The sequence below is a fragment of the Erithacus rubecula genome, assembly GCF_903797595.1.
Source record: "Erithacus rubecula genome assembly, chromosome: 1".
Taxonomy (NCBI): domain Eukaryota; kingdom Metazoa; phylum Chordata; class Aves; order Passeriformes; family Muscicapidae; genus Erithacus; species Erithacus rubecula.
In genome coordinates, this window is record NC_136658.1 from 24,244,506 (window position 1) to 24,272,126 (window position 27,621).

A 27,621-nucleotide genomic window follows, 5' to 3' on the forward strand; every position below is an offset into this window, starting at 1 on the left:
AAAAAAAAGCATTTTTCCATTTCCATCACCTGCTCTGCTTATATGCCCTGCCAGGAGGAAATTTCTAGGAGGCACACACTGACATTTTAATGCAACCCTGAATTAATGTCTCTTCCTCTCCCAGAGCATCCTGGAAGCCTTCCCTCCCCAAAGCAGTTACCAGCCCCTGTGACCCCCATAGCAGTCACTGAGAGCTTGGGCTCCAAGAGGGGCAGCCCAATCACCTTTGCTTTTCTGAAAACTGGTAGCTCCTCACACCATTCTGAGTAATACATTTGAGCCACTGAGAGCTGCCTCTTTTAGAAGCTGGCTAAATAGGCTGGTTGCCCTGAGGGAGCAGGTGGGCTGTATGAAGAAACAGTGGTTCTGGGTGAGGGAGAGAGACTTTTCCTTGGTTTTAGAAGAATATAGACCGAGTATGTCTTCTTTGGGTCTCTCTTTCTGCACAGCAGGAAGGCTCTCTCCATACCCTGGCCCCTCCCGGCTTTGCCATAAAAAATTGCTCCAGCAGAGAGGAATTCTCCAAGACAAGGTAGAGAATGTGAATGTGTTAGCTCACCCTGAGCAGTGATACATCAATGCCAAAAAAACGAAGTACCTGGCACTTGTCACCTACCCTTGAGACTCCTTTCCTACCAGACATGATTTAAGACTAAAAAGGTCACCTCACTTATTTTCTGACAGTGAAGAATTACACATTTGGCTACAGTTTAGCAAACTGTAGTTGCAGAGTTTCTGGGGTTTCCAAGATCCCCTCTTACTGAGACACAGAGCAGGAGAAAGAACTTACATTTTAGCTTACATTTCCCTTTGAGAACCTACATTTCACCTTACTCACATCTCTTTACAGGCTCCATTCTTATTTTCTTCTCATGGGACAAGTGAAAATAAAGGTGTTGTTTTTTAATTATCTGTAGGCCTATTTCCTGGTTGTTCTTGTTTCCTAAAAACATACAAGGTGTTGTCACTTTACTTACTTGATGGCCATGTAATGTTTTAAAGCTGATTAAGTTGTCTAACCATTCCAATCCATTCCATTCCATTTAATTAATTATTTTGCAAGATTCTGTTGAAATGCCACTTAATTTATTGAGCTCCAAATTATATGAAATATGGAAAAAAGGTCTTAACATGCTGTGCTTCTGTCCTAGCCCACACCATTCAAGAGGGAAATCACAAATTCATGCTCATCACTCCAAATCATCTTCATGTTCTTCATGTGTATAAGTATGTTTCCCAGGATTAGTTGCCTTGAAGCATCCCTTCTCAGGGATGGAGGTGAGGCTGACTGGCCTACAGCTCTGTGGACTTCCCTTCTTGCCCATAGATATGAATATTAAGTGGTGGTCAAACACTGGAATAGATTACACAGAGAGGTTGTGCATTCTGCACCAGTGAAGACATTCAAAACCCATCTGGATATGGTACTGGGTGACCTGCTCCAGCTGACCCTGCTTGAGCAGCGGTTTGGATGAGATATATCCAAAGGTCACTTCCAGGCTCAGTGATTCTGTGATTTAGCTTAAACAACCCCTTTAGTTAGTTGCAGTATAAATCTTGACTATAAATCTTATGCAACATGAAGTATAGATGTACTTCATTAATATTTTAGCAATTGGATTCCTTATCTAAATATGAAACACAGAAACATGACGAATTGTTATTGCATAATCATGGGGCATAAACACAATGAATTAAGCCTGAAAGAATGAGCATTAGAAGCATTCAGTGTTTTCTCAGCTACCTTCCTGGATTCATGACGTTATCCAGTGCACGTCTTTACCTGGCCTTTACTTCAATGAGATTCCAGCCATGAAAGACATAAGACCCAAAAGAAATATGTCAAAAAGCAAAAGACATCAGCACCACTGTATTTGCTACGTGATGCATGTACAACTGGATGGTACTGTCACACCAGCAGCTTATTACTTGTGAAATGTTCTCAGAGCCATCTGAAGAGGTGTTCAAAGAGCTCATCTACTTCAGACAGGCAACCTGAAAATACCAAGGAGCTTGCATAAAAGTTTAGCAGCTAGTGTTCCAACATTCTGGTGAGGAATGAACAACAAGGAGGATAATGGAAAAGAATTCCTTTACATGAGAAGTTGAAGCAGCTTGTATTTGATCCATTAGAAAAAGAAGATTAAAAAAATTTGAATTTGCAGCATATGCATTAAAAGGCATTTAGTTTGTTGCTGATTCAGGTAGTGGGGCCAACTATTATTATATCACAGCCCAGCACTGCTTCCTGCAGCAAGACATTGTCCAAAAGTCAAGCTCTTCTGTCCTGTGAGCTAAAGACATCATGGGTGATTGAGGCAGATCCTTTCTGAGGCATTTGCACCCCTCCTGTTGCAAGAACCTATTGCTTTTCACAATGATGTACCCTATTTCTAGAAGGACCAACTTCTCCTATCTTCAGCAGCTAAAATGCATCTGTGATGTAGGAATTAATAAACAACTTCCCCAGTTTGCATCTGTTCTTTGCTTGTTGACACTTTACACACTGCTAAATGGGACAGCAGCTCTTTAGAGCAGCTGCCTTTGTTTATCTGATAGTGTACTACTTAGTACCAGGAGATTTAATCTCTTTTTTGAACCTTTAATCACAATATAGCAAAATAAAGCAACAATGTACTTTATTTTCTATCACTGCCAACAGCATTGTGTTAAAAAAGGCTCCTTTTAATAACATGTACTTTCCTGTAGTGTGGCTCTTATGAAATATGTCCTTGTCATTTTTCTGGAACTGCTCAGCAGGAGATGCCAGACAGGTTAATTATTATCATTTATTTGTTCAGGAAAGATCATAGAAGTTGTCTGCAGCAGAAAGCACACACTCCTTGTTGCGAAAAAGCAGATGCTGGATGAAGGGGAAGCCACATGCTCATGTTGCTGTGATGCTTCTGCCTGTAAGCTAGAACCACCACTCTTAGAAGTCAGCAAAAAATTTAGTCACATTGCTTTGTTCTGTCCTTCCCCACTCTGGTGCTAATTTTGGGCAGCCACTGAATTTAAGTTCTGACCTTTAATTCAGCAGGGGTAGGACAGTCCATCAAACAAACCCACATAAGCCACAGCAGAACAAGCCTCAGGAAGAGCAGATGGTTTCAGAGACAAAGATAAAAGCTCTGACCATAGTCATAGCCTTCACAGCTACTGGGCATCCTTGTCCTTTAAACAATCTTTAACCCAAAGCCAGCAGTGCATTTCCACTGTGTAAACACTAACTTTCAGGTCAAAGGGAATGTAGATGTGCATGGGTTAATCACCCACTATTTCACTTCATGCTCCTCCTATTCAAAAATATGACTGAATTTTAAATTGGTTTGCTCATACAGTCCAGACTTCATTTCAACCTAGTCACGAAAGAGCATGTGCTTTTATTTTATTTATTTATTTATAAAAATACATTTATTTATATCTTTTGTACAACATCTTTTTGAGAGAAGTCTGTGGTGGTAGACCGAGAATAAATTTCCCTGTGCATTTTCAGTAGATATGGAATTAGCATTTCTGTGCACTGATAAAGCCAAGGGGCACAACAAGCTGTACCTTGGCAATACAATGCTTTCCTGTCAAAGCAGGAAAAAGAAAAAGAAAACACTTTTTTGTATTTAATGGTATTTGCAGCAGGTGTTGGTTAAATAGCTGAGCTGCCAAAGTTAGATTTCACAGTCTCTTTCCTGCTTCAGAGAACTCTGAACCTCTAAATCACCTTCCTTAAAAGTATGCTGGGGACTTGACCTCGAAAGGTGTGCTAAAGCATGCCTTGCCCAAAACAACTAATGCTACTCTGAAAAATCCTAAATGTTGACAAATCAGCTTTTTTTCTCATTAACTGTTTCAGGCATCATCACTCTCATTGTTAGAGAGCTACATCGCATTTCAAGATATGTTTAAAGCCAGGTCCTGAGTATTGCTGTTCATTGCAGCTTTGCGAGCACAACTCAAAATTGCTTATGCTGCTCACATGGCTACTGTTAGTGACAGAGACTCTTCGTAGTTTCTCCTTTCTGTACTCATGTACCATAAAGAAATATATTTTCTGCAGTTACTGATCAGATGTCAGAATAAAAACAATAGCACAAGTGGATAATAAACACTAAGAATAATACTTTTGGCTACATCTGACAGGCCTTCACAAAGTGGGAGAGCTTTGCCATTGATACTTGAAATTAAAGATTGGAACTGATTTTATTTTTCTTCCCCTCTTCCACATGATAATTATGTGATGTTTTTTTCCTAAAATCCCTGTGTGTCTGAGGACCTAACACAGAGTGGTGCAGCAAAGTACACCCTAAAGAAAACTCTACCTCTCTACACTTCCTGGTAACTTGCCAGGTTCATCAATAATAGCTTTTTGTTGAAGCAAACTAATGAACAAAGCCACACACTTGCTCAAACCTACAAAGGAATCAAAGTAACCAGCACCCTGGTAAGGAAAGTGAGACAGAAACATGATTTCTAACAAGAAGCTGACTAATAAAAGAGATAAAAGAATTAAGCTCTCTTCGGTGAAAAGCAGAAACATTTTTCAATCAGTGAAAACTGTCATGTTGTTATCCACTGAGAAATGAGAACCCAAACCCTGAGTTCACCCTAGCTGACTGATACTGACTGCAGGCTATGACAGCAGTTCCTCTCTCGCTTGTGACAAATGGAGCATATTGCAGCTGCCTCTGCAAATATAATCAGTAACAAAAATTTGTATTAAGGTTGCAACCAAAAATCCATTACTGGATAGGTTTCACATGCTTAAAAATCCAGTAGCATCCTTCCTAAATTTTCCATGTTAAGGACATACTTATGTTCATTCTGACTATCCCTCCAGTCATCAAAGTGGTCATAGATGACCAGAAAGCTCTGACAAGGCCCCTTGGGAACAGGGAAGGCTTATTGTTTATTTGCTGTACGTTTCACCTGTGTATGCATGGGAGGTCCAACATGTCTCACATGATGAGAGACACTTCACTGACACCTTTGGAACACAGCACCTGGGCACATATTTCTACCTGGGAAGTAACACAGAGACATAGAATAGCTTGAATTTAAAGGGACTGGGTAACAATGTTTTGACGTGAAATGTGTGTGCATGTAATAGTAACCATAGACAGACAGAACCAGAGATGAAGAAAATCAGAGAAACAGAATTTCAGTGGTACAGAAAGAGAGGCAATGCATGGCAGAGAGAAACAGAGAGGAAAATTGGAAAAAAGGGGAAACCAGAGAGCAGAGCAGGAAGCATAAAGAGGAGTCTTTGTGACTTCTTGTGACACTGAGGGGTCAGACAGATGGGGTGAATGGGGAGAGAAATAGGGATAGTAATTGTGAGAAAGGGAGCTGGAGGAATAGAGAATGAGGTATAGGCAAACAGAGGCAAGACAGACAGAAGGGTCACAGGGCAGGGAAGGAATGTGTGTGTGCCAAGAAAAGACAGGTAAAACATATAAAACAAGAGTGATAAGAAAAGTTGTCTGGTGTCACATCCCTAAGCTTGAAAGTGAACCTTTCTTGGGCAGCTGAAGCAGGTAAGGTGGAAAAGCAACTCCAGCTGCTCACATATTCCTGGTTCTGACAATAAGCTGGAATTTCCTGCAAAAAGAAATGGAGCATCATCAACATGTACAACTCCATTACACATTACCTTGCCCTAAGAAGGGAAAAATATACCTAATTGTGGTTACCTGCTGAGATCTAAACAAACAAGATACTTATTCTGAGCTAGAGGCCTACTTTGAAACATGCAAACAGGTGAGCTGCAGCCAGGGCTTTGGCCACTCTAAAGATGCCACAGCATGAAGGAGGAAACAGCACTACAGCTTGTTTGTTCTGCTCTGCAGCTCCTTAGGAACCTGAGGGAAGCCCACATCTGCTTACCCTAAGACTGCACCTGACCTTGAGAAAACAATTCCAGCTTTCATTGTCAAAGGATCAGAGACAGACATTGGTGCTGTCATGAGCTGGACAGCTCAGACATGCGTTTTTAACTATGAATATTTTGGTAACTTGTTTTTTCTGGTTGTAAACTAACTGTAAACTAACAACGTATTTCAGACAAGCATCTAAAAACTCACTGCGCTCACGTTTACAACTGCTCCCAGACCTTTCTGGAAATGACCTAAGAAAAAGCAAATCATCCATATTTTTAATAAGTTTGACTAGTGAACCCACCTGTCACTTTTGTGTCTGATTAGTGGCAGTAGGCAGGTTTCCATTTATTTCCAAGCAGCTGCCAGAACAGCTGCAGGCAGAGGTAATCCAGAGACTGCAGAACTCTGCTCCCTATCAAGTTCACACCAGCATTTTAACTTTTGTTCTATCCCCATTTATTATTAATCTCTATTCTTCCCAGAGGCTTAACCATTAGAGGTGACTGTGAGGAAGGAGTGGAAAGAAGAAACTGCCATAAATCAGGCTTTTACCACTCCACGGAGTTCTAGCCAGGTGAGAAACCGTGCAAAGCTTGGGCTATTTAGGAAAGCAAGATGCTCTGCAGGAGATGAGACCAGATCAAGTCTCCTTTATCCTTAGTGCTAACTATGTAAAGGAAACATCTATATCACAGAACTCTCCTCCTAATCATGCTCAGTTCCTACCTTTCACATGGCTTTAAATCCCTTCAAAATTTCTATCCATTCTAATGCAGAGGATGTTCTAATGTTTCATGCTTTCTAAATCCACTAAGTCCTCAGATGCAGTAGGACCATATCATATTTGTTCCAAATAAGCACTCTATAAAAACATACTTTTTCTATCAGTTTTCGATGAATTGCCTTTTAATTTAATATAAAAAAACAAGACCACAATCAATTATGAAAAGATAAACATTTGCCCTCTTCAAAGGAAACAATTTTAATTTAAGCAGCAGAACTAACACCAGTTGCTTTCTACTTTATGATTGATATTCTTTTTAGGGCTTCAAATCTTTTTTCATATCTTGCCTATTGCTTTTATTCCTTTTGCATAGGGATAAACAGTGTGCTCTATGTGAAACAGCACTCCATTTAATGAAGGCATTCTATTATTTTCCAGACCACTCCTTACCCATCATTATGTTTTGCTCACTTTACTGTACATGAGAGGCCCACTCAGTGTCATCTTTCCTTCAGAGGTAAATGAATGCAAATCATTGCAAAGACTGTCCATAAGTCTTCCAAATGGAGACAAGGATGTCACATATATGTGCTGTGTTTCTCACAGCAGTGTGAGAGGCATTCAACTTATTGCACACTTTCCCCAGATGTTCCCATAGATCCATGTGGTCTGCAATCCTAAGAAGTACACCAGGCTCCAGATTAGGTTTTTGGGAAACCTTTCCAAAGCCTTTTCCAACAACAGAACCTTCAGCAGGCTAGCCAGCTGTAATATCATTTTACTCTGCTTGACAGAAGCATTACTGTCTCTGAGCATCCAGTTGGAATGGGAAGGCATTAGGAACTCAGAGAAGTTGTCTTCCACTTCTTCAGTGCTCAGTCATAATGAAGGCTCTTCAGTGTTCCTCCTCCAAACCTCTTCCTTTCAGAGAAGCCAGGTATCTAGAGGCAGGGAAGACAAGTTGCCATGTCAGAATTAGCAAGAGCTCCCTCTAGTCCACACTGTTACCAAGCCAGCTGCAGCATCTTCCACACTATCCCCTGAATCAGGGCCACAGTGCTTCAGCTGACTGCTAGAGGAGCACCACTAATTAAACACTGCACAACTTCACTATGGCTCATCTATTCTGTGGGGCTCCTTAAAACATTTTGGCAAGGGAAATTGAAAGCCTCAATCCTAACCCAGTTAATGACAGATTTCAAAGCCTGTATTTCCCCCCAGATTCAAGTGCATACAAGAATTTCACTTCCATATACTTTTAAAACTATAAAACAATATAAACCATGTCCTATCAAAGAGCTCTTCAGGCTTTATGCCTTCAAACCCAGGCAGCAGCAGTGCACTGGCATTTGAAAGTACAGTTTTATCAACTGCTGAAAACTTAAAGAAAACCACCAGGATAGAAACAGCTGCAACAATACAAAGGATTAGCACTTCTGCTTTTGCAGCCCATCGGCAGACACAGCTTACACAGTGATAATGGATGTTTACAAAGAAAAATGGCTCGAAACCATCAGAAGCTTCTCTGGCTTTAACAGTATTTCAGACAGATTTTTCAATCCAATGTGTCTGTGAATCCCCAAAAGAAAATGATGTGCATTTCTGCCCTACTGGTATCATAAAACTATTAGATTACAGGCCAGAGTAACTTTTACCTTACTCACTACACACAAGTAGAAACAGCAGACCCAGCAGACACACTCTCCCAAAACAATTCCACACTTTCATAGGAAATATAGTCTATTTAAATGGAGGGAGTCAGCCCTACAAATCATGACTGAAGAACAGGGATTTGTATGGATTTATGGGATAAAAACATAATCTACAATTCACAGAAGATTGCTTAGGCTACACACTTCACTGGTAAACAGAGAGCTGAAGAGTATATATAAAGTATATATATATATATATATATATGAGTATATATATATATAAATATATATACAAAATATAAGCCCACTAAAAACTCCACATATTAAATTTACTTGGGGTTTTCAGGCCCAAAACTCAAACAGATATGTAAAGTATTTACTAAGGTACTGGTTTATTCATCTCTGAAAAGCAATCATCTCTAAGGATAAAATCAGGCAGATTTTGCACAAAGGCTCATGTCATGAAAACTACTTTGGAAATGTAAAGAGGAAAAATGCAATCGTTGTAAGTACCTGAACACCACATGTAAAAAGTTATCTTCTTTAGAATTTTTGACATCAAAGTCACTAATTAAGAGTAACATGTATTTATCACATATCTGAAGTTGTAGCTATGAACAATTTGAAACTTATTCTTTTCATCCTGAATAAGTTTATAACAGAAATACCTCAAAACACAAATTATCATAGTAACCTATTGTAGAAAACCCACAAACATATAAGAGTAAGAGTTACATTAAGTAGATAACTTCAAATGATAACATTAAGAGGTTGTACTGAAGTCTCCAATTCCAATTTGGATTTTGCTTCTTTAAACATGACTGTTTGATATTTAAGATTTGCTTTAAGCTTTTGAGTTCCTGTCAGGGAAGTAGACAGTCATCAGCAGGCTGCAATCTTTGGCCCACAGCCAAAAGGAATGCATAGTTAATCCCTGACTAGCCTCTAAATAGGATCAAATAATAAAAATAAAAATCTTACATCATGCATCAAAGACAACCAGTGCACAAGCAGGTTTCTGCATTAAGATATTATTCCCATGAAAGGGAAATTTCCTTTCACTAGAATGTGGGGAGAAGGAAAGGGAAAGAAAAAAAAAAAAAAGCATCATGCAGAACTGAAAGAGGCAAAAGCAAATTTTATTTTTAAAAAGCACCACAAAAGTGTTCAAAGAAAGGAAGCATTTTGTAATCTGTGACTACTTTCCCCTCCCAGCTCTCCCCAAGCGGCTTTCACGGCTACCTCTAACAATGTACAGGTGTGTCTGTACTTCAAAGATGCTTTTCATGGTAATTTGCCACACCTTTACATATGGTAAATGCAACTTCACTACTCCCTGCATGGTAGATTGCACATGGGGAGGTGGGGGGCACAAAAGCTGAAGTGGCCTGCCCAAACCAGAAGTAATTTTGCTAGTACTTCCCGAACTGTCTGAAAACAGTTAATTCAGTCCTTCAGGAATGAATTACAAGCTGATATTATACTGCAGTTTTCCTTGTGGCTCTACTGAGCTTCTGGAAGCCACCTGTATTAAACATAAAATCTAGTTCCAGCTGTGCAAAAAAATGCCTTTTCATTGACTTTTAGGATAGCATCTATGGCCTAAATCTGCAACCAAGCAGCCTGAAGCTGACAGAGCTGAAAGAAATCATATTTGCCCATTTTATGCCATTCTTCCAATTTCTACTATGTCAGCATACTTAAGTATTTCGCTGCAAATCACTTTACAAATACTTCAGCTGACAAAACTCAGCCACTCTTCTGTCTAGCCTTAACAGCTACGCTCCCACAGATATAAGAATTTAATTACCAGCAGAGATTGTCATCTAGGTTGCATGAAGCTCATATTTTAAAGAGGTCTGTGTCAGCAGCTCACATTACATAGGGAGAAATGAAACAAAAAAGGAGGAAAAGTGACAAACCTGATTGCCATCTCTTAAGAAGTATCTCTTCTCTATGACCTGGGAACAACAGAGAATGATCTTAGCTTGCATAATCCTGGATTGCAACCAACACTTCACGCATGAGCACTGAAACTCATGGGTAACTGGGACAAGGTCTGACCCCACACCTCTGCTCCAGGCTTACTGCTTTAGTGCAATGCTCTAGCATAGACAGCAGTTACATGGCCACCTACAGCCATTCTTAGATAAGCTGTCTAAGCTGTCTAATTACCCTCAACTTCAACACACTTAATTTAGTTAGCCCTGCTGGGTAATGGAGGTGATGATTTGTGTATCTCCTGCTTCAGAGTTAGTTACTCTCATTCCCTCTCTGCAGGGATAGTGGCTGCTACTACTGCACAGTAGCCCCACTATGCTATCTTTGCTCAGGGGATGCTTAAAACAGAGCATTCCTTCTCTTATTTGCACAGTGGACCTTAACAGTCTTTTTTCCAGGAAGGGAGAGTAATACTCTTAATTAATTTCTTAATTCCTAAAGGTTGATTTAACTAGGATGAACAAAGCAAACCAATCTTGTATCTCCCCACACTATTATCTCAGAATGCTGCAATCCCTCTGACCTGACAACTTCAAAAGCATAAGAAGAGTGTCTTTGCACATTTGTGAGTTCTTTTTCACTGCTCTGTGAAGATCAGAAACTAAATCTTCAAGCAGATCAGCTGTCTCCTGTAGGGTTCCAAAACCAGATCAATCTTTGGTCTCCCTACACCTGGCGTGAATCAAATCAGACAGTGGAATGTGAAAGGAGCAGCTAAAACTGTTGTTCATGCTTGAGTCCCAGACAGCACTTGATGCGCAGGATAATAAACCATCATTTCACTGACTTACCTTATCAAAAAATCTACTTAGTTTGACAGCATTGGATGAACCTGCAGCCAGGTAACGAGGATTGGTGCAGTCCTAAAACACCCAAAAAAACAGCAACAAACCAAGCATAAGGAAATCATTGCAAAGAAGCCAAACACGAGGAAATGAACAGACTCTTTCCCCTGACACACACCATCAGTGAGGGAAAACAAGGAATCTGCGGATTTCTGCTCCACAGTCACTTCAGAGGAAAGACCAACTGCTTTGTGAATTCTGCTCTGCAGAATTCCAAGCAACCCTTCATATGCTCCACATCTTCCTTCCACCACCAGCTATATAGTAAGGCAGTGATTTGTACAGACTACACCTGAGATTGGGAGTGTGTATACAAGTATTCACATAGTACATGTATATTTTTATAGCCATAGGTCTATATAAAGCCAACTTCATGTTTCATGCAAAAACAGTCTGTATCAGAGCTATGAACAAGAAAAATAAAATTTAACATCCAGCCAACAATGCTAAGCCTAAGTGACCTTATCTAATACCCCTTACATCTCCCTATAGTGAGACAAAGATATCTCTTTCATCAAGCAAGGGGCACAGCCAACTGAAATGTGAATGACTGGAAAAATCTCCAAAAGCCAAATTTTTGTTACAACATCTTTACTAACTAAAAATTGGATTCACTCCTAAATAAGAGAAAACCAACAGTGATGACAAGGATACTAACCAAATTTATCTCTTCAGCATTGAAATCCTCAGCCAAGAATGCTGTTCTGGTCAAAACTTCATTCCTCTTGGTTTCTGGGATCTGATCCAGTTTAGTTCCTATGACCAGCAGTGGGATCTGGTTATCGCCAAACTGTTCACGGTCATAGTCACTGATGAGGGAAACAAATACAATCCTGAATGAGGCAATGGCTATGTAAGTAGGCACAAGTACAACATCGCCTCCCCCGTGCCTCTCAAAAAACAGTAATTTATTTATTAATGGTCTATTTATCAAAGTTAAAATGTGCAATACCTTTAAATTAAGGGAGAGCTTCTGCATCTAAGTCACTACATAGGAATCCAAGCTTCAGTCATTCTCCTTAGATGGGATAATCACTTGTCTGTCATTTTTTATCTAAACCAAGCTTTCTAGCAAGTAGTTTTACAACCAACAGCAACAACTTGAGCAAGGAATTACTAGTGGCTGAACATCTGTTCTTGACAGAAGTTAAACTTTTGAAAATTAAAACAATTGTGAAGAACCTGTCTGTGGAGACACCGGAGAATTTTGCAATTTATGCAATGCAAATCCTCTTTCCCTACATCCTACATCTCCTACATTTCTAAGAAACACCTGTGCATCAGAACAGACAAATAAACAACTGATATTCTTCCCACAAAAAGCTACTCCTTGTTATTGCCCTCCTGCTCATGTGTGAGGTTTAACAATGATTTTAAAACCTCCTGAACTAGATGGGTGACAGTAGAACAGAGGTACAGGAGGAAATCCTTGACAAGGTACTGGAGAGCTAATTATGAACAAGCTGTTTAAGCAGAGTTTTCTAAGCTCTTTTAGCCACACTCCTAAAATAATTCCCCCATTACCCATACCAAAAATGTACGAAGTGAACTTCCTCAGTCTTAGTGCAAGGAGGGAATGCCTCATTGCCCAGACACATCATTCCATGACACTTCCTGTACAATGGCATCTCTCAGGACAGAGAGAGAAGTCTTGAGGTAACAGGAAATGGACCTACTCGCACAGAGGTCTCAGACAAATAAAGGAAGCAGTAAACATCTTTTTTCCTTAAAGCAAGGTCTCTGCTACCTAGTTTGGGAATGTGCTGTCAGAATCACCTGATTGGCAGTATAAAAGAAAAAGAACAATCAACAATCAACTTTCTTTGATATTCCCCATTTCTTTCTTTCTTTCTTCCAAGTCTAACCATATCTACATTCCTGTGGAGACCAAGTAGCTTTAGAGATGAGCAAAGAGTTCTACAACTAGTTGGAATTACTGTGTTTGAGCTCTGCACATGTATTTTTCACTCACCCATTTGTCACGAGAACTCCTGTTGGAGCGACATCTCTGTTGAGTGCTTCCAAAGACCAGCGATACAAATTCTGGGATGATTTCTTGTTGGTCAAGTCATGCACTAGAATTATCCCTAGAGTGAAACATAAGACAGCAAAATGCCATTTAAAGATAGATACTCTCTTCCTTATCTTAACAAAATGACACCTGCAGGTTCCCAGATACCTGAGAATGGAGTAAGGGATGTGTAATCAGTTCAGTTACAGTGAATAAGTAAGGCTGAAAATATCAGGATGCAACAGGTTTTTTAAAGCTTCTTATCAAGAATTGGCTAAGAGCTAAGAGGAAAAATCGCATGAAAGCACAAAACAAACAGCCACCTCAGGATTTAATCTACAAAAGGCTCACAGACACTCACTGATTCTGTCCACTTCTCATGATACTGTGTCCTGGTTTGAAAGGACAGGTGTCTGCTGATAAAGGCACAAGATTTCCTTTGAAATAGAGACTTGAATTCCACTCCCCTCAAGTATTATAGTTGTTTGAATCAAGGACTCTGAGGCAGAGATAAGGGGGTAGGAATAACAGCTCTTTTACTAATATATCCAACTGTACAAGCAGAAACAACAGCAGTTGTCAAAATTACCAAAAAACCAGAACAGATAACTCGGTTCCAGTCCCTTCTTTAGCTGCAGGCACACTCTCCCTGCACTCGGTCCCAGTCCTGCAGCTGGAACAAAGCCCAGAGCTGCCGAGGGCAGGCGGGAACAGAGGCAGGAGGGGGGCGGCAGCGGCCACGCCGGTCTCGGGTGGGAACGGGCTGGAGCGGGCGGCTCCTCGCTCACCGTGTGAGTCCGGGTGATCAGCTGTGTCCACAGAGGCAGGAGGCTGGAACAGGGCAGATGCAGGGCCGGTGATCACAGAGGGTCTGGCTCTCCTGCATTCAGCCGCATGGGACTGGAGACGGGGCCTCCTCCTCTGAGCTTGCCAGAAACACAAGTTCAACCCCCCCCCCCCTCCCCCCCAGAAGCCGCTTCCACCTACCCCTTTTGTCTAGAGCCATCAAAGGTCCTGGGTGTAACCCTGCCAGCTTCATTGGCATGATAATGGGAAAAATTCTTTCAATTGACACAGTAATAGAAAAACACTCAACCCCCAACATGATCCACCTCGAATTTTTTCCATGCCAACATGCTACAGCAAATTAAAACTTTTAAATCATATACATACATGCAGTTACAGGCACAGTATCATAGATAGCTCACCCTAGAACAAGGTCCCCTTGGGGTATGCATCAGGTCTCTCCATCCTTTTGCATCACCCACCAAATACAACCTGGTCCTTGAGCGAAAACCACCCCACAAACAGGATTGTCTTTGCTGGAGGCAGAGTTCACCCAAACAGTTTCTCTTAACATGCTTCTCAGGTGTACCACTGGGACCTTATCTCCATCTGCTGCTCCCAAGGGCTCTGATTGGGCAGGGTTAGTCGAACCTCGGGTATTCACTAACCATGTGGCCTTTGGTAGATTGATCTCCCAGTTCTTGAAAGTCCCCCCACCAAGTGCCTTTAAGGTGGTTTTAAACAGACCATTGCACCGTTCGACTTTCCCAGTCGCTGGTGCATGGTAGGGAATATGGTACATCCACTCGATGCCATGTTCTCTAGCCCAGGTATTTATAAGGCTATTTTTGAAATGAGTCCCGTTGTCTGACTCAATTCTTTCAGGGGTGCCATGTCTCCAGAGGACTTGCTTTTCCAGGCCCAGGATGGTGTTCTGAGCAGTGGCGTGGGGCACAGGGTAGGTCTCCAACCATCCGGTGGTGGCTTCCACCATGGTCAGCACGTAGCGCTTGCCCTGGCGGGTCTGAGGCAGTGTGATATAGTCAATCTGCCAGGCCTCTCCATACTTATATTTAGACCACCACCCCCCATACCAGAGGGGCTTCACCTGCTTAGCTTGCTTGATGGCAGCACCCGTCTCATAGTCATGGATAACCTGAGAAATACTGTCCATGGTTAGATCCACCCCTTGGTCTCGTGCCCACTTATAGGTGTTGTCCCGACCCTGATGGCCTGAGGCATCATGGGCCCATCAAGTCAGGAACACTTCTCACTTATGTTCCCAATCTAAGTCTATCTTTGAGACCTCTATCTGAGCAGCATGATCTACCTGCTCGTTGTGCCTGTGTTCTTCATTAGCCCGACTCTTGGGAACATGGGCATCCACATGACGGACTTTCACGGGTAGCTTCTCTACCCAAGTGGCAATGTCTTTCCACTCAGCAGCAGCCCAGATTGGTTTTCCTCTACGTTGCCAGTCAGTTTTTTTCCACATTTCCAGCCAACCCCACAGAGCATTGGCTACCATCCACGAATCAATGTAAAGGTAGAGCTTTGGCCATTTTTCTCTCTCAGCAATGTCCAAGGCCAGCTGAACAGCTTTGAGTTCTGCAAGTTGACTCGATCCACCTTCTCCTTCAGTAGCTTGTGCAACCTGTTGCATGGGGCTCCATACGGCAGCTTTCCATTTCCGGTTCATCCCCACAATGCGACGGTAACTGTCAATGAAAAGGGCGTAGCGTGTTTCATCTGCTGGCAGCTGGTTGTACGGTGGAGCTTCTTCAGCCCAGGTCACTTGCTTCTGCTCCTCTTCATCAGCGAGACCAAAATCTTCACCTTCTGGCCAGTTTGTAATTATCTCCAAAATCCCAGGGCGATTCGGGTTGCCAATACAGGCTCAATGCGCGATGAGGGCAATCCACTTGCTCCATGTGGCATTGGTGGTGTAGTGGGTAGAGGGAACCTTTCCTTTGAATATCCACCCCAGCACTGGCAGTCGGGGTGCCAGGAGAAGCTATGCTTCTGTGCCAATCACCTCTGAGGCAGCTTGAACTCCCTCATAGGCAGCCAAGATTTCCTTCTCTGTGGGAGTGTAATTGGCTTCAGACCCTTTGTAACTTCTGCTCCAGAATCCCAGGGGTCGGCCTTGGGTCTCAGGGTCTTCTGCCAAAGGCTCCAGGACAGACCATGGTTCCCAGCTGCAGAGTAGAGCACATTCTTTACCTCTGATCCTGTCCTGACTGGGCCAAGGGCTACTGCATGAGTGATCTCCTGTTTGATCTGGGTGAAGGCTTGCTGTTGTTCAGGGCCTCAGTGGAAATCACTCTTCTTGCAAGTGACCAGGTAGAGAGGGCTGTACTTAGGGATGTGCATTCTCCAAGTCTATGGCACCTAGGAAAGCTTGTGTTTCTTTCTTGCTTGTTGGTAGAGACATTGCAGTGATCTTATTGATGACCTCAGTGGGAATCTGGCACTGTCCATGTTGCCACTTCACTCCCAGGAACTGGATCCCTCAGGCAGGTCCTTTGGATTTGCTCTTTTTAATGGAAAACCGGCTCCCAGCAAAATCTGGATGATCTTCTCCCCCTTCTCAAATACCTCCATTGCTGTGTTCCCCCACACAATGTCACTGATGTACTGCAAAAGTTCTGGAGCCTCACCCTTCTCCAGTGCAGCCTGGATCAGTCCGTGGCAGATGGTGGGGCTGTGTTTCCACCCTTGGGGCAGTTGGTTCCAGGTGTACTGCACGCCCCTCCAGGTAAAAGCAAATTGAGGCCTGCACTCTGATGCCAAAGGAATGGAGGAGAATGCATTGGCAATGTCAATGGTGGCATACCACCTTGCTGCCTTGGACTCCAGCTCATACTGGAGTTCCAGCACGTCCGGCACAGCAGCGCTCAGTGGTGGAGTCACTTCATTCAAGGCACAATAGTCCACAATCAGTCTCCATTCTCCATCAGATTTCTGCACAGGGCAGATGGGACTGTTGAAGGGTGAGTGGCTCTTGCTGACCACCCCTTGGCCCTCCAGCTCATGGATCATCTTGTGGATGGGGATCACAGCATCTCAATTTGTCCGGTACTGCCGGCGGTGCACTGTCATGGTGGCAATTGGCACCTGTTGCTCAGTCACTTTCAGGAGTCCTACTGCAGAGGGGTTTTCTGACAGTCCAGGCAAGGTGTTCAACTGCTTAATGCTCTCTGCCTCTACAACTATTCCAAAAGCTCACCTAAACCCCTTTTGGGTCTTTGTAGTAGCCGTTCCTGAGGAAGTCTATGCCTAGAATGCACGGTGCCCCTGGGCCAGACACAATTGGATGTTTCTCCCACCCCTTCCCTGTCAGGCTAATCTCAGCTTCCAGCAAAGTGAATTCCTGTGATCCCCCTGTCACCCCAACAATGGAAACAGGTACCTTCCCCACATGTTCTGATGGTGTCGGGTGCATTGTGAACCAGTATCAACTAGCATTTTCTGTGGCTTTGATGTGCCAGGCCATCGCACCCACACTATCCAATAGATCCTGTCATCCCATGCCTCTCCCTGGCTAGAGGCAGGGCCCCTCTAGCCCTGGTTATTATTTCTTTCCTGGGCATACATAGTGGAGGTTCCTTCCAGGGGATCTGACAGAACATCCTCCTTGCTGTAATACCCTGCACCTTGCTTGTGGGAGGTTGAGGCTACCTTCATTTTAGTGCAGTTCCCTCAGTTAGTATTTCCCTCCCTGAGCTGACGCACCCGTGCTGCCAGGACAGAAGTGGGTTTCCCATCCCATTTTCCCATGTCTTCCCCATGGTCTCGCAGGAAGAACCACAGGTCAGCACATGGGGTGTACCCTCTCTCCCTAGCTGGGAGGCGTTGGGTTCTTGATTTGGGACCTGTGACTCGTACTGGTGCTACGCTGATCTTCCTTATCTCCTCCTTTATCTCCTCCCTCATATCCCTCATCCTATCTTGGATGTCTTGGAGGTCCCTGGCCACAGCAGAGACATTGGCCTGCATTGGGCCATTCATCATATTCTCAAAATTTCTAAGTTTGTTGGCAACAGAACACACCGTCTCTTGGTGGTTATCAGCATTAATCATTGCAATGAAGGTGGCGTATTGAGATGGCAGCAGGGTTTCCAAATTCCATATCTGCCCTGTGCACCTGACCTTGTCACGGTCATTGTCATGCTGTCCATCCCTCCCAAAGAGTACCTCTAATACTGCTACTTCTCTCAGCTGCTGGATCCCTTCCTCAAGGGTCTTCTAGCGCATTCTACGGTGGTGCTGCTGCATTCTCTCTCTGTGTACAAACCTCTCTCACTCACTCATTAAAAACTGGTCCCAGAGGGAAAGGAGGCCTTGTTCCCTTATGAATATCTGGTCCACACTTGAATCCTGGGCCAAGGATCCCAAATTCTTGGCCTCAGTTCCATCCAGTTGTATACCTGTTCCCGTAAGGTCCCAAACCCGGAGTAACCAAGTTGTAAAAGGCTCACGGCCCCACCGTGCAATCTTTCCACAGATTACAGAGACTATCATATGAGGGGGACTCGGTGATGATCTCAACCTCTGGCTCCCTTGCTGGTTGTGAGGACCCTCCTTGCTGATCTTTGGTTCCAGTCCCTTCTTTAGCTGCAGGCACACTCTCCCTGCACTCGGTCCCAGTCCTGCAGCTGGAACAAAGCCCAGAGCTGCCGAGGGCAGGCAGGAGCAGAGGCGGGAGGGGTGGCAGTGGCCACGCCGGTTTCGGGTGGGAATGGGCTGGAGCGGGCAGCTCCTCGTTCACCGTTTGTGTCCAGGTGATCAGCTGTGTCCGCAGAGGCAGGAGGCTGGAACGGGGGAGATGTAGGGCAGGTCATCGCAGAGCGTCTGGCTCTCCTGTGTTCCACAGCGTGGGGGCTGGAGATGGGGCCTCCTCCTCCGAGCTCCCCAGAAACACAAGTTCCCTCCAGAAACCGCTCCCACCTACCCCTTTTGTCTAGAACCGCCAAACGTCCTGGGTGTAACCCTGCCAGCTCCATTGGCATGATAATGGGAAAAATTCTTTCAATTGACACAGTAATAGAAAAACACTCAACCCCCAACATACTGAAATTCTATATTACTGCAGCAGAAAATATAGCCTTTCTATGGTAAACATAATTATTTTTATAACACTATCTATAAAGTCTAAAGACTTTTTCTTTGCTTCAAAAGAGTTCAGAGAGAACTACCGCTTTCCTGCATTTTGAAGAATTAATGCTATATATTTAGGAGGTATCCAAACGGGAAAGACACTGATAAAATTTCATGATCCACTAAATGTCTGGTAGAGGCATGAATTAATATGACTTATTGTACTTAATCTTAAGTTTCCAGTGTTTTCCATTACCATGAGCCTTCAAAATGCAAATTCTGAGACAGAGTCAGACTTCCTAAATGTGCTATTAACAGACACCCACTTCTGATAACCACAGTTCCTAACTCAATTACTAACTCCTGCTAGCAAATTTCTTCTATTTATTCACACCTTCCATAATATGTGGAATGTTCCCACTTTCTCCAGACTCCAAACTACCATCAATTCAAGGACAAAATGGAATGATACCCCTTCTCTGCATCAGGATTCATTCTCAAAACACTGCACAGCCTACAGGTGGAAAAAACTTACTAATTTAGTCTTTCGTCCTAATGCCCAGAGGTGCCACCCACTGTACACACTATGAATAAACCACATTTCCAAAAACATATTCCACTACCCCACATGATTGTGCACAAACTCTCCCACAAGAGCTCCCAGCATATCACAGCTATAGCCCTATTTTAAAGCATTTATCTCAGTAGCAGTATAAAAAGGCAACTCTGTTGTGTGTTCACCCCCAATGTAGAGAGAAAATGCCTACAGCAACAGATCCAGAGGCACTGTTGCACAACCAGTGAGAAAAACTCCCCACCTTCACAAACTCTCCCTCAGTTATGTCTTTGATTGGTCAGGTCCCTTATCTACTTCACCAAAAGCTTGCACAGTTAGTTGCACCAGCAGAAAAAGACTATCAACATCCAAAAAGAGCAGGCAGGACAAATGACTGACTACTCAAGGAAATGCTCCTCCCACAACAATGTCTGCAAGCCAAAGCCTTACTGCCCAGTCATTGTCCTCAGCTATCACAGTTCCCATACCAGGTGAAGAGTCAGAAAAAAAGATCTGTGGATAACCCAAAACCAAACTGTACCCATCCTTGTCAACAACCTGGCAGCTTGCATAGCTGCTGCTGCAACTAAACACTGACTGGTTTTCAGACCACTCCAAAGCACAAGCAGTCAGGCAGAAGGAATGCATTCATCTTCTCTTCCTAAATTAGGTCAAGCAGAGGCAATTAGCGAGACAAACTCTAATGGAGAGATTAATCTAATGAAAGAAACAAGAGCCAAGGTTAACTACCAAAGTCAATGCTCTTCATATGTGATCTGTATAATTAGTATATTTTGGGCAGTGGAGATAAATAACTCTATTTTCATGTCATCAATTATAATTCAGATGCACAAGTCCAAGATTTCATTTCCTAATGGGCTGTTCTAAGGTATTTCCAAGTCTGATCCACACTCTCTGGCACACTGTAGATTTGGAATAAAAAATAAATAAATTTTTTTTCATATACCAAAGAGACTTGCTTTGAGGGCACAATTCCACTCAAGTCTTATACACAGAAATCTGGTTAACAGTATAAGCAAGAGATACCCAACACAATTTTCCCCCTGAGAAAGAAAGAAGAAATAACTAATTAAAGAGAGACAATATTATTGTGTGGTTTAACATGTTATTGAAAGGTGTTCAAATGAGTGGGAATAGTAAAGAGAATCAAACAGAACACTTGAGCCAGATTTTCAGAAGCACATAGTCTGATATACATCTATTTTTAGTGAACTATTCTGGGATGACAAAAAGTAATAATACTGCATTATTATGCAGTATTATTATTTGCTCTTGTTAGACACACAGATGAACTACTAAGGCCTTTAAGACAATATCTCATTAGAAAGCACAAAATGTTTCTTTCTACATATGCAGCAAGTTGCAAGATTCAACTCTTAAAAATAAGTTGGTAAGCTAAATGAGCAGAGGCAAGACGGTTACCAGCATAGGCAATTTTATGGGAGACAGTTCAAATTTGTCAGGGTAGGATGTAACTATCAAAGTTGACAAAATTGAAATAATAATTTGTCTACTGTAGGTTTTACAACCAAACAGACAAGAAAATATAAATAATAAAAAAGTCTTAAGAAAAATAGAAATCATATTTCTACAGTATATTGGACCTGGAAAGGTTAAAGCAATCACTGCACCTTGACAGCCTCCCTACTGTGGCAGCCACACAACATTGAAGGGAAAGGGTGATAGAGCTCATCTGCACAGATTTCCCTGAAATATCTGCTATTCATAACTGAATCCATAAAATTCTGCCTATGAACAGTATCAGATTTTTTCCTGTAAAAATCAGAAAGGAGAACAATGTACCCTTCAGCCAGGCAGCCTGGAACTCTGCACCAGAACCAAGGGATATGTCCTAACAGAAACAAAGGTAAAACCATATTTACACCAAGCAAACTTACCATTCAGCAAATTATAGAACACTGCTCGTGTGCTTTTCACACTGGTGGCACTGCCCACGGAACCTCCAACGTCCCACAGCTCAATGTAATAGGTCTTCTCTTCTGGAGTTCCTTCTTTGTAGTCATGGATCTGATGAAAAATTCACATCATACATAATGACAACAACATGTTACAGGAGTTAATCCACATAGGGCTTACACTTTCAACTGGAAGGATTATTGCACTTGGATAGAAATTTGGAAATTCTTATGGTGACACTATTTCAAACTTTTCAAGTGGAAAAGAGATGGAATGAGTCAAGCAGCAGCTGCTGGAAACTACAGAGATGTGAGCCTGGTGAGCATCCTTTGCATCTCAGTATTAACAAACCCATCTCATTACATGCTCAGATACAATGTTTTGCTAAAGCAAATGCAAAAATTAAGGTCTTGACTTCTTACAGCTGTTAAAATCCACATGGCAGCACTGCAAGAATATTAACACAGGTGACAGACCTGGATTCCAACTGACCACATCTTTTTCCTACCCAAATTCTGACATCTCAACTGAATCAACAACTTCTGCTCCCATATTTGCTGAGCAATTTTGCTCCACAATCAAACAGGACAGCCATGTTCCTCTCCTCAGATTTTGGGAATACATTCCTAACCCAGGGAAATGCATTTCAAGGAGAATGCAGCAAATTGTGATGAAGGATAAAAGCATTTATCAATGTCTCATGAGGGCTGCAGGCTGGGCCAAAGAACTGCTGAGTGACAAACATCCTCATTCTTCCCACAGCAGGTCCTGCAGCAAGTAGTTGAGAGAAGAAACAACCCCATGGTCACAATTTTCACCAAAAACCAGGAAATAAACTAACCCAGTTAGGTTAGAAAACTATCACTAATTTATTCAGCACTGAGGTACATGAGTAGCACTTCACCAAACAGGTACATCAGTCACCAACACTTACAAGTATTTATGCATTTTGGCAAACAAAGGAATTAGTGCTCACTGACTTACAAGTTATACAGTTCTCTTCATTAGTTATTATTCAATCTATTGGTTATTGATTTCTCACTTTTCATGCTAACTAGTCCACATTTTCAGCTTTTTATTATCTCTTTACCAGACAGGGAGAGTCTCATTAATCATCTCTGTTAGTTTCTTCATCAGCTCTGCTTTCTATAACATCTTTGTGGTTTATAAAATTTGCATTCCTGGTTTCCAGGTCTCAACAATAAATTTCTCCAGTTAATTTCCTCACTCAGGTTTAAGAGCACTGAAGCATGCCAGACCCTAAATTTTAATTTGTTTTTGTAACAAATGAATATCATCCAGAGCTTTCCTGTGTTCCAGTCTAAACGAGCAAACCGTTTTCCTCCACTGTGTTTCGCTGACAACTTGGCTGTTCCTTGCCTGTTTCTGGAACTGGCCACCCTGTGACTTGTAACATGCCAGTGGCCACTGCATCAGGGACCGGAGCTACGAGCAACAAATGACTTGTCTGATTGTGGCAACCCTGGAAAGTCAAAACTTGCTGACATAAGTGCTTGCCTCACATTTGATGCTACTTACATCAGAAGATTAAGCCCTCAGCAAAACACATGGTCAAAGTACACCTCCTTCTGGGGCGTTAGGTAATTAAAGTAAAAAGTCAAGGCCCTTTCCTTGCCACCAAGAGGCCTTGCACGTCACCTACTCGCACATCCACGGAGCAGCCCACTGTCCAAGACGGGTTTCCCAGCACCTGGTTGTGGCACAAGAGGTGAACAAGAGACGATTTTCCGACACCTGCAAGCGCACAGAGAGAGAACAACTCCTGGGACGCGGTGCCACGGTTACAGGTGGTGAGGCCACTGAATGAATGCGGGCGGCCCCGGCCTCTAAGCGGGTAACGGGAAGGGAGGCGAGGAGCAGATCCCCAAGGAGCGGCTCCAGAACACACGGCCTGAAGACACGGACTCACCGGAGTCGCCCAGCACCAGCACCTTAACCCTGTCCAGAGCCGCCATCTTTATCCTGCCTAGCAAGAACGCCCGGCCACCGCCGGGGCGCCCGCCAATGGCGGCGCGCGTTCTTGATGTTTCTCTCAATCTATTGGCTGTCTGGTCGAGGCGGTATGCGCGGTTCTCACTTCTGATTGGTCTAGATGCCGAAAGGGCGGGAAGATGCTGTTCTGCAGGAGCAGGCGATTGGCTCGCTTACCTGTCGCTCCTCCCTCCTGGCGGCGCTCGGGGCGCGGGAAGGAAGGGGGCGGTGCGGAGCAGGCGTCGGAGGTGCTGCTGACGGCAGAGGTGCGCGCGGCTGTGACGCGAGTATCGGAGCCGCTGGAAGCGCCGCCCGGAGCCGGGAAGAGCTGGAAGCGGCGCCAGGTCAGTGCCGGCCCTGGGGTGCGTGGTGGTACCTGCGGCCCGCGGAGGCCATAGCCCGCCGCTTGCGTGCCGCAAAGCGGCCCACGGGGCTCACGCTCCTCTCACGGTGTGTCGTCTGGGCCTCCTTCTCGTCTTGGCTCCTTCCCACCGTTTGCCGTTCCTTCTGCGGTGCTTCTTGAGGCTTCTTCTTCGTTTAGTTTTGTCTTTTTTTCTTTTTATTTATTTTTATTATTATTTTTTTATTATTATTTTTAAGTGGTATTGCTGACCTCCTGTTGTCCTACAGAAGCCTACACGGTTTGATGTTTAAACCTCAGCACATACACGTGGATAAGGAATGGGAGGCTGTGTAGACGGCATAGGGATTCTCCCCTCTGACTGGCGTCAAAGCTTAGTCTGCTATTGTAGTTCGGGAGGTCTGTGTAATTTGTAATTTGAAGGGAGATGGGTTATGGGCATCTTAGGAGTAGCTGACTGGCAAAGCGAGCTGATTCCTGTTTGCCAGGTTTGAGCCAACCAGCCAGTGGCGTAGCCATTCAGATTTCCAGGTCAGCAAGGTAAGGTTTGTGGATTTTGGTTAATTGTTTTTTGGGTTTTTTTTTTTTCCCTCCTTCTTCTTTTTGGTTGTTTTGTGTCTGGATTTTTTTTTTTGTTTGTTTGTTTTTTGCTTTTTTAAAAATCTTGTTTTGATTAGGTTTTTTCTTCTTTTTTTTGGTGCATTACTTTTCTTCTGGCCTCAGGAGCATGCTGGTTCCCTGAGAAGCAGGCAAACATCACATCTCATAGTGGCACTGAGCTGTTGTTAAATGGGTCCAGCTGTCAGGCTTGTGCCATTCCAACTGTCTCAGAATGAACAAGGAATGAACGATTCTGAAAAGGGCATTCAGCCGTGCAAGCTAAGGTGCATTTTCATGAAGTCTAGGTAGCTTGAAATTTTTCATCCAAAAAAGGTGGAGTTTTTTCTTTCATCTTTTCCAGTGCAGTGGCATCCTTTCTTACATGCTGGTTCTGTTGCTCATCAGAGTTCACCACCAGCTCATTAAACTGTTGAAAAACATAGCAAAAAGGGGAATTTTTTTTTTTTTCTACCTCTAATCGATCAGTTTGGTGCGCAGGATGGTATTGTGAGGGCAGAGCCATGTGCCTGGGAGAGGAGCGCATGCCTTTCTGGCAGAAATGGGGTTTGATGGGAGTTGCATTCCTGCCTTCCACTTCCTGTGACATACAGCTCACCTTCTCAGGGGATGTTTTAGGGGATTCTTCTAAACAAGAAAACTGTGTTAATTAGAACTAATCTGGTGTCTTGTTACTTAGTTTCTTTGTTTCTTTGCTGTTTATACCCACGGTGTATACACACTTGCTTGCACTCTGATGCACTAAAACTGTGCTGAACCTAATTCTGTAATTTTTTGTTGTCTTTTTGGAATTTCCAAAAGGTAATATTGCTCACATCATCTATTATGATGAAGAGTGTGGTGTTCCAGGTCTTATTAAATACATAATGTGAAAAGTAGTTACTGTTTTTTTCCTGTCAGAAATATAGAAAGGAATGCTGGGGTTAAGCCCACAGTGCTTTGGTGTAATCATAACTTTGTAGGCTTGATATGAGAGAAATTATCTTACTTTCTTCCCTATAAACAAACTCCCAAAACCTTACAATTACATTTTGTGAGTGCCAGTGCTTACACATCTCCAAAATAACATGTATTCTCCTGATAGGTTCAGATCAGAGTGTAAATTGTGAGAGGTTCTGGTATCCATAATTAAAATTTTTCAGTGGCCTTGTATTAGGTCAATTTTGCCACCATGTGGGGAAAGCTCCCCATCCTTAGCCATGCATTCTTTTCTCTGTTTTGTGTTGGCTCTATTCTGGTAACATAAGTTATACAGTTCTTGAACTTTTCCCCTTTGCCCTCTCTGAAATGTCCCATTTTTTTATTTTGCCATATTAGTTTTTCACTTTTTATCAACTTGATTCACATTACTACATGGATAGTGTACTGCCAGAATTAGAACAGAGGGGTGGGTCTTGTGGCTAAAGGCAAGGAAGGAAAATAAAGGCTTCCTTATAGGAGGGAAGGTGTTATTTGGTTTAAACTGCATCAGAAAATTTCATCCATTTGTATATGTGCACACAGGTGGTCCTTTAATTTCCTGACACCGTGCTATTGTTTATGTTGGGTTAAGATTATAAAAGTGATTGAAAATTGCATCCTGAGCCTGCATTCTTCAGTTTCTGCCTGGTGTCATCAAACCTTGTGACCTTATTACATCTGTCTCTGTGTGTTTTTACTTATGAAATTAGGGGAAAATGCCCTCATTTCATCCAGGCCTGTCAGCCTTTCTCTGTGCAGCTGCAGCACAGCTTCTCATCCTGAGTGAGAAAAATCCTTTGGTACCTGTGACCTCCTAGTTTCAGTTTATGGAAAGCCAACAAGAAGATGGGATTTCAGTGAAAACAGATTGTTCTTTTCTGCCCTCATACTTCAAGGCAGGTCTTGCAATGAAAATGCACTATTTCTCATCAAGATATACTGCAGGAGGAAGGCTGAACAGCAGTGTTCATGAACTCTCCAGGGAATGAAACTCACTAAGCTCTTGATAAAATGTCAGAAGACTTACATTTTGCAACGGATGTGGGGATAAAGGCAGTTCTGTGCCTACTACAGAGAAACACAACTAAAAACAAGACTTGAAAGTGAAAGATTCTTCTCAACCCCTTTTCTGGAAAGGATGAGTAGTGTCTGAGATTTTGTTGTACAGACCTTGAAAATCTTGATGGCATATTTTCCCACTGTAGTTCTGAAATTTATGCCTTCCCTTCCTGTACTCAGGAAGATTCAAGGTTGCTTCTCTTAGCTTAACCTCTTCTGAAAGGCAGAATTTTGAATCTGGTAGTGAGAGACTACAAAACTGGGATCTGCTGTTTGCAAATGACAGCTGGAGCAGAAAATGGCATGCACTGGCTCCAGGAACCCTGTTGTACCTGCCACATTTATGGTGAGGAGATTCTCTTAGTACAACCTGATCTTGATTTCACCTGAAGAAACTATGTCAGTGGTGTAAGCAAGTAACTTTTACCCCCTTTGTTAAAAATCTTTGTCAGAAACTTGCAGAAATGTTTTCCAAGCAAACCAGCAAAAGGTGGTTTCAAAGATTTAGTGGAAAAGAGCACTAACTAAATAAATATGGGGAAAAATAGGAAGCACCTGTGCAAGTGTTAACGGTATGCCTGATAGCCTAAGTTCACAGCCAAATCTGCAGCTCCACATACAACTTCAAAAGAGATCCGAGGTGTTACAAAAGCTTTGTATATCTGTATGAATCTGAAGAACAGTCTGCTTCCTTTTTTAAGATCATGTTTTTAAAGATCCTCTGTCAAATACATGAATAGTGAGACCGTTGAATTTTCTGGGTAAAATTATTATAAGTCTCAAAAGTTACATGTTGAAACAGGATGATCTACATTTGCAGTATTGGATAAAAGTTCATATTAATTCACTGGCTGATGTAGGTTTTTATATTTTTTAGTACTGTTTTCATCTACATTGTGGCTTCTAGGTTATCACCCTTCTAACACTTTTTGTCTCAGTTTTAGCCAAGAAAAGCAAGAAGAAAATCAGATCTAACTTCATTAGTACAATTCCTGTTAGAGTTCATTGAAATTGTTGTATGTGGAGAAGAAGAGTTCAATTGCTTTGATGTTGCATCAAAAAAGTCCTGAAAGTGGAGGTGTTTGCTCAGTTTAGTTTCTGGCTGGGATGGTCTGGATATCTTTGATCCCATCTTACCAAAGGGT

The 27,621-nt window shown here is 42.7% G+C and overlaps 3 protein-coding genes across 4 annotated transcripts in view; 1 reads left to right on the forward strand and 2 right to left on the reverse strand.

Moving 5' to 3' along the window:
- The window catches only part of FSTL1 (follistatin like 1), a 212,003-nt gene that overhangs the window by 129,197 nt on the left and 55,185 nt on the right, over nucleotides 1-27,621 (reverse strand). The window lies entirely within an intron of this gene.
- Nucleotides 6,844-23,567, reverse strand: RABL3 (RAB, member of RAS oncogene family like 3). 2 transcript variants are annotated; one of them, XM_079306067.1, is made up of 8 exons: nucleotides 23,417-23,566; nucleotides 23,150-23,241; nucleotides 21,468-21,597; nucleotides 13,068-13,182; nucleotides 11,754-11,904; nucleotides 11,042-11,113; nucleotides 10,172-10,210; nucleotides 6,844-7,538 (listed from the first exon to the last, which is right to left on the reverse strand). In XM_079306067.1, exons 1-8 carry the CDS (start codon nucleotides 23,460-23,462, stop codon nucleotides 7,473-7,475), a joined length of 711 nt encoding a protein of 236 aa, XP_079162193.1. In that variant the 5' UTR covers nucleotides 23,463-23,566; the 3' UTR covers nucleotides 6,844-7,472. The 2 variants fall into 2 exon arrangements, with proteins under 2 accessions (XP_079162193.1, XP_079162194.1); XM_079306068.1 differs by lacking the exon at nucleotides 10,172-10,210 and having other exon boundaries at nucleotides 23,417-23,567.
- GTF2E1 (general transcription factor IIE subunit 1) overlaps nucleotides 23,685-27,621 on the forward strand; it is a 52,035-nt gene continuing 48,098 nt past the window's right edge. The window contains exon 1 of the mRNA XM_079305749.1: nucleotides 23,685-23,822. The gene's annotated coding sequence lies outside the window, so the exon portion shown is untranslated. The remainder of the gene's footprint in view (nucleotides 23,823-27,621) is intronic.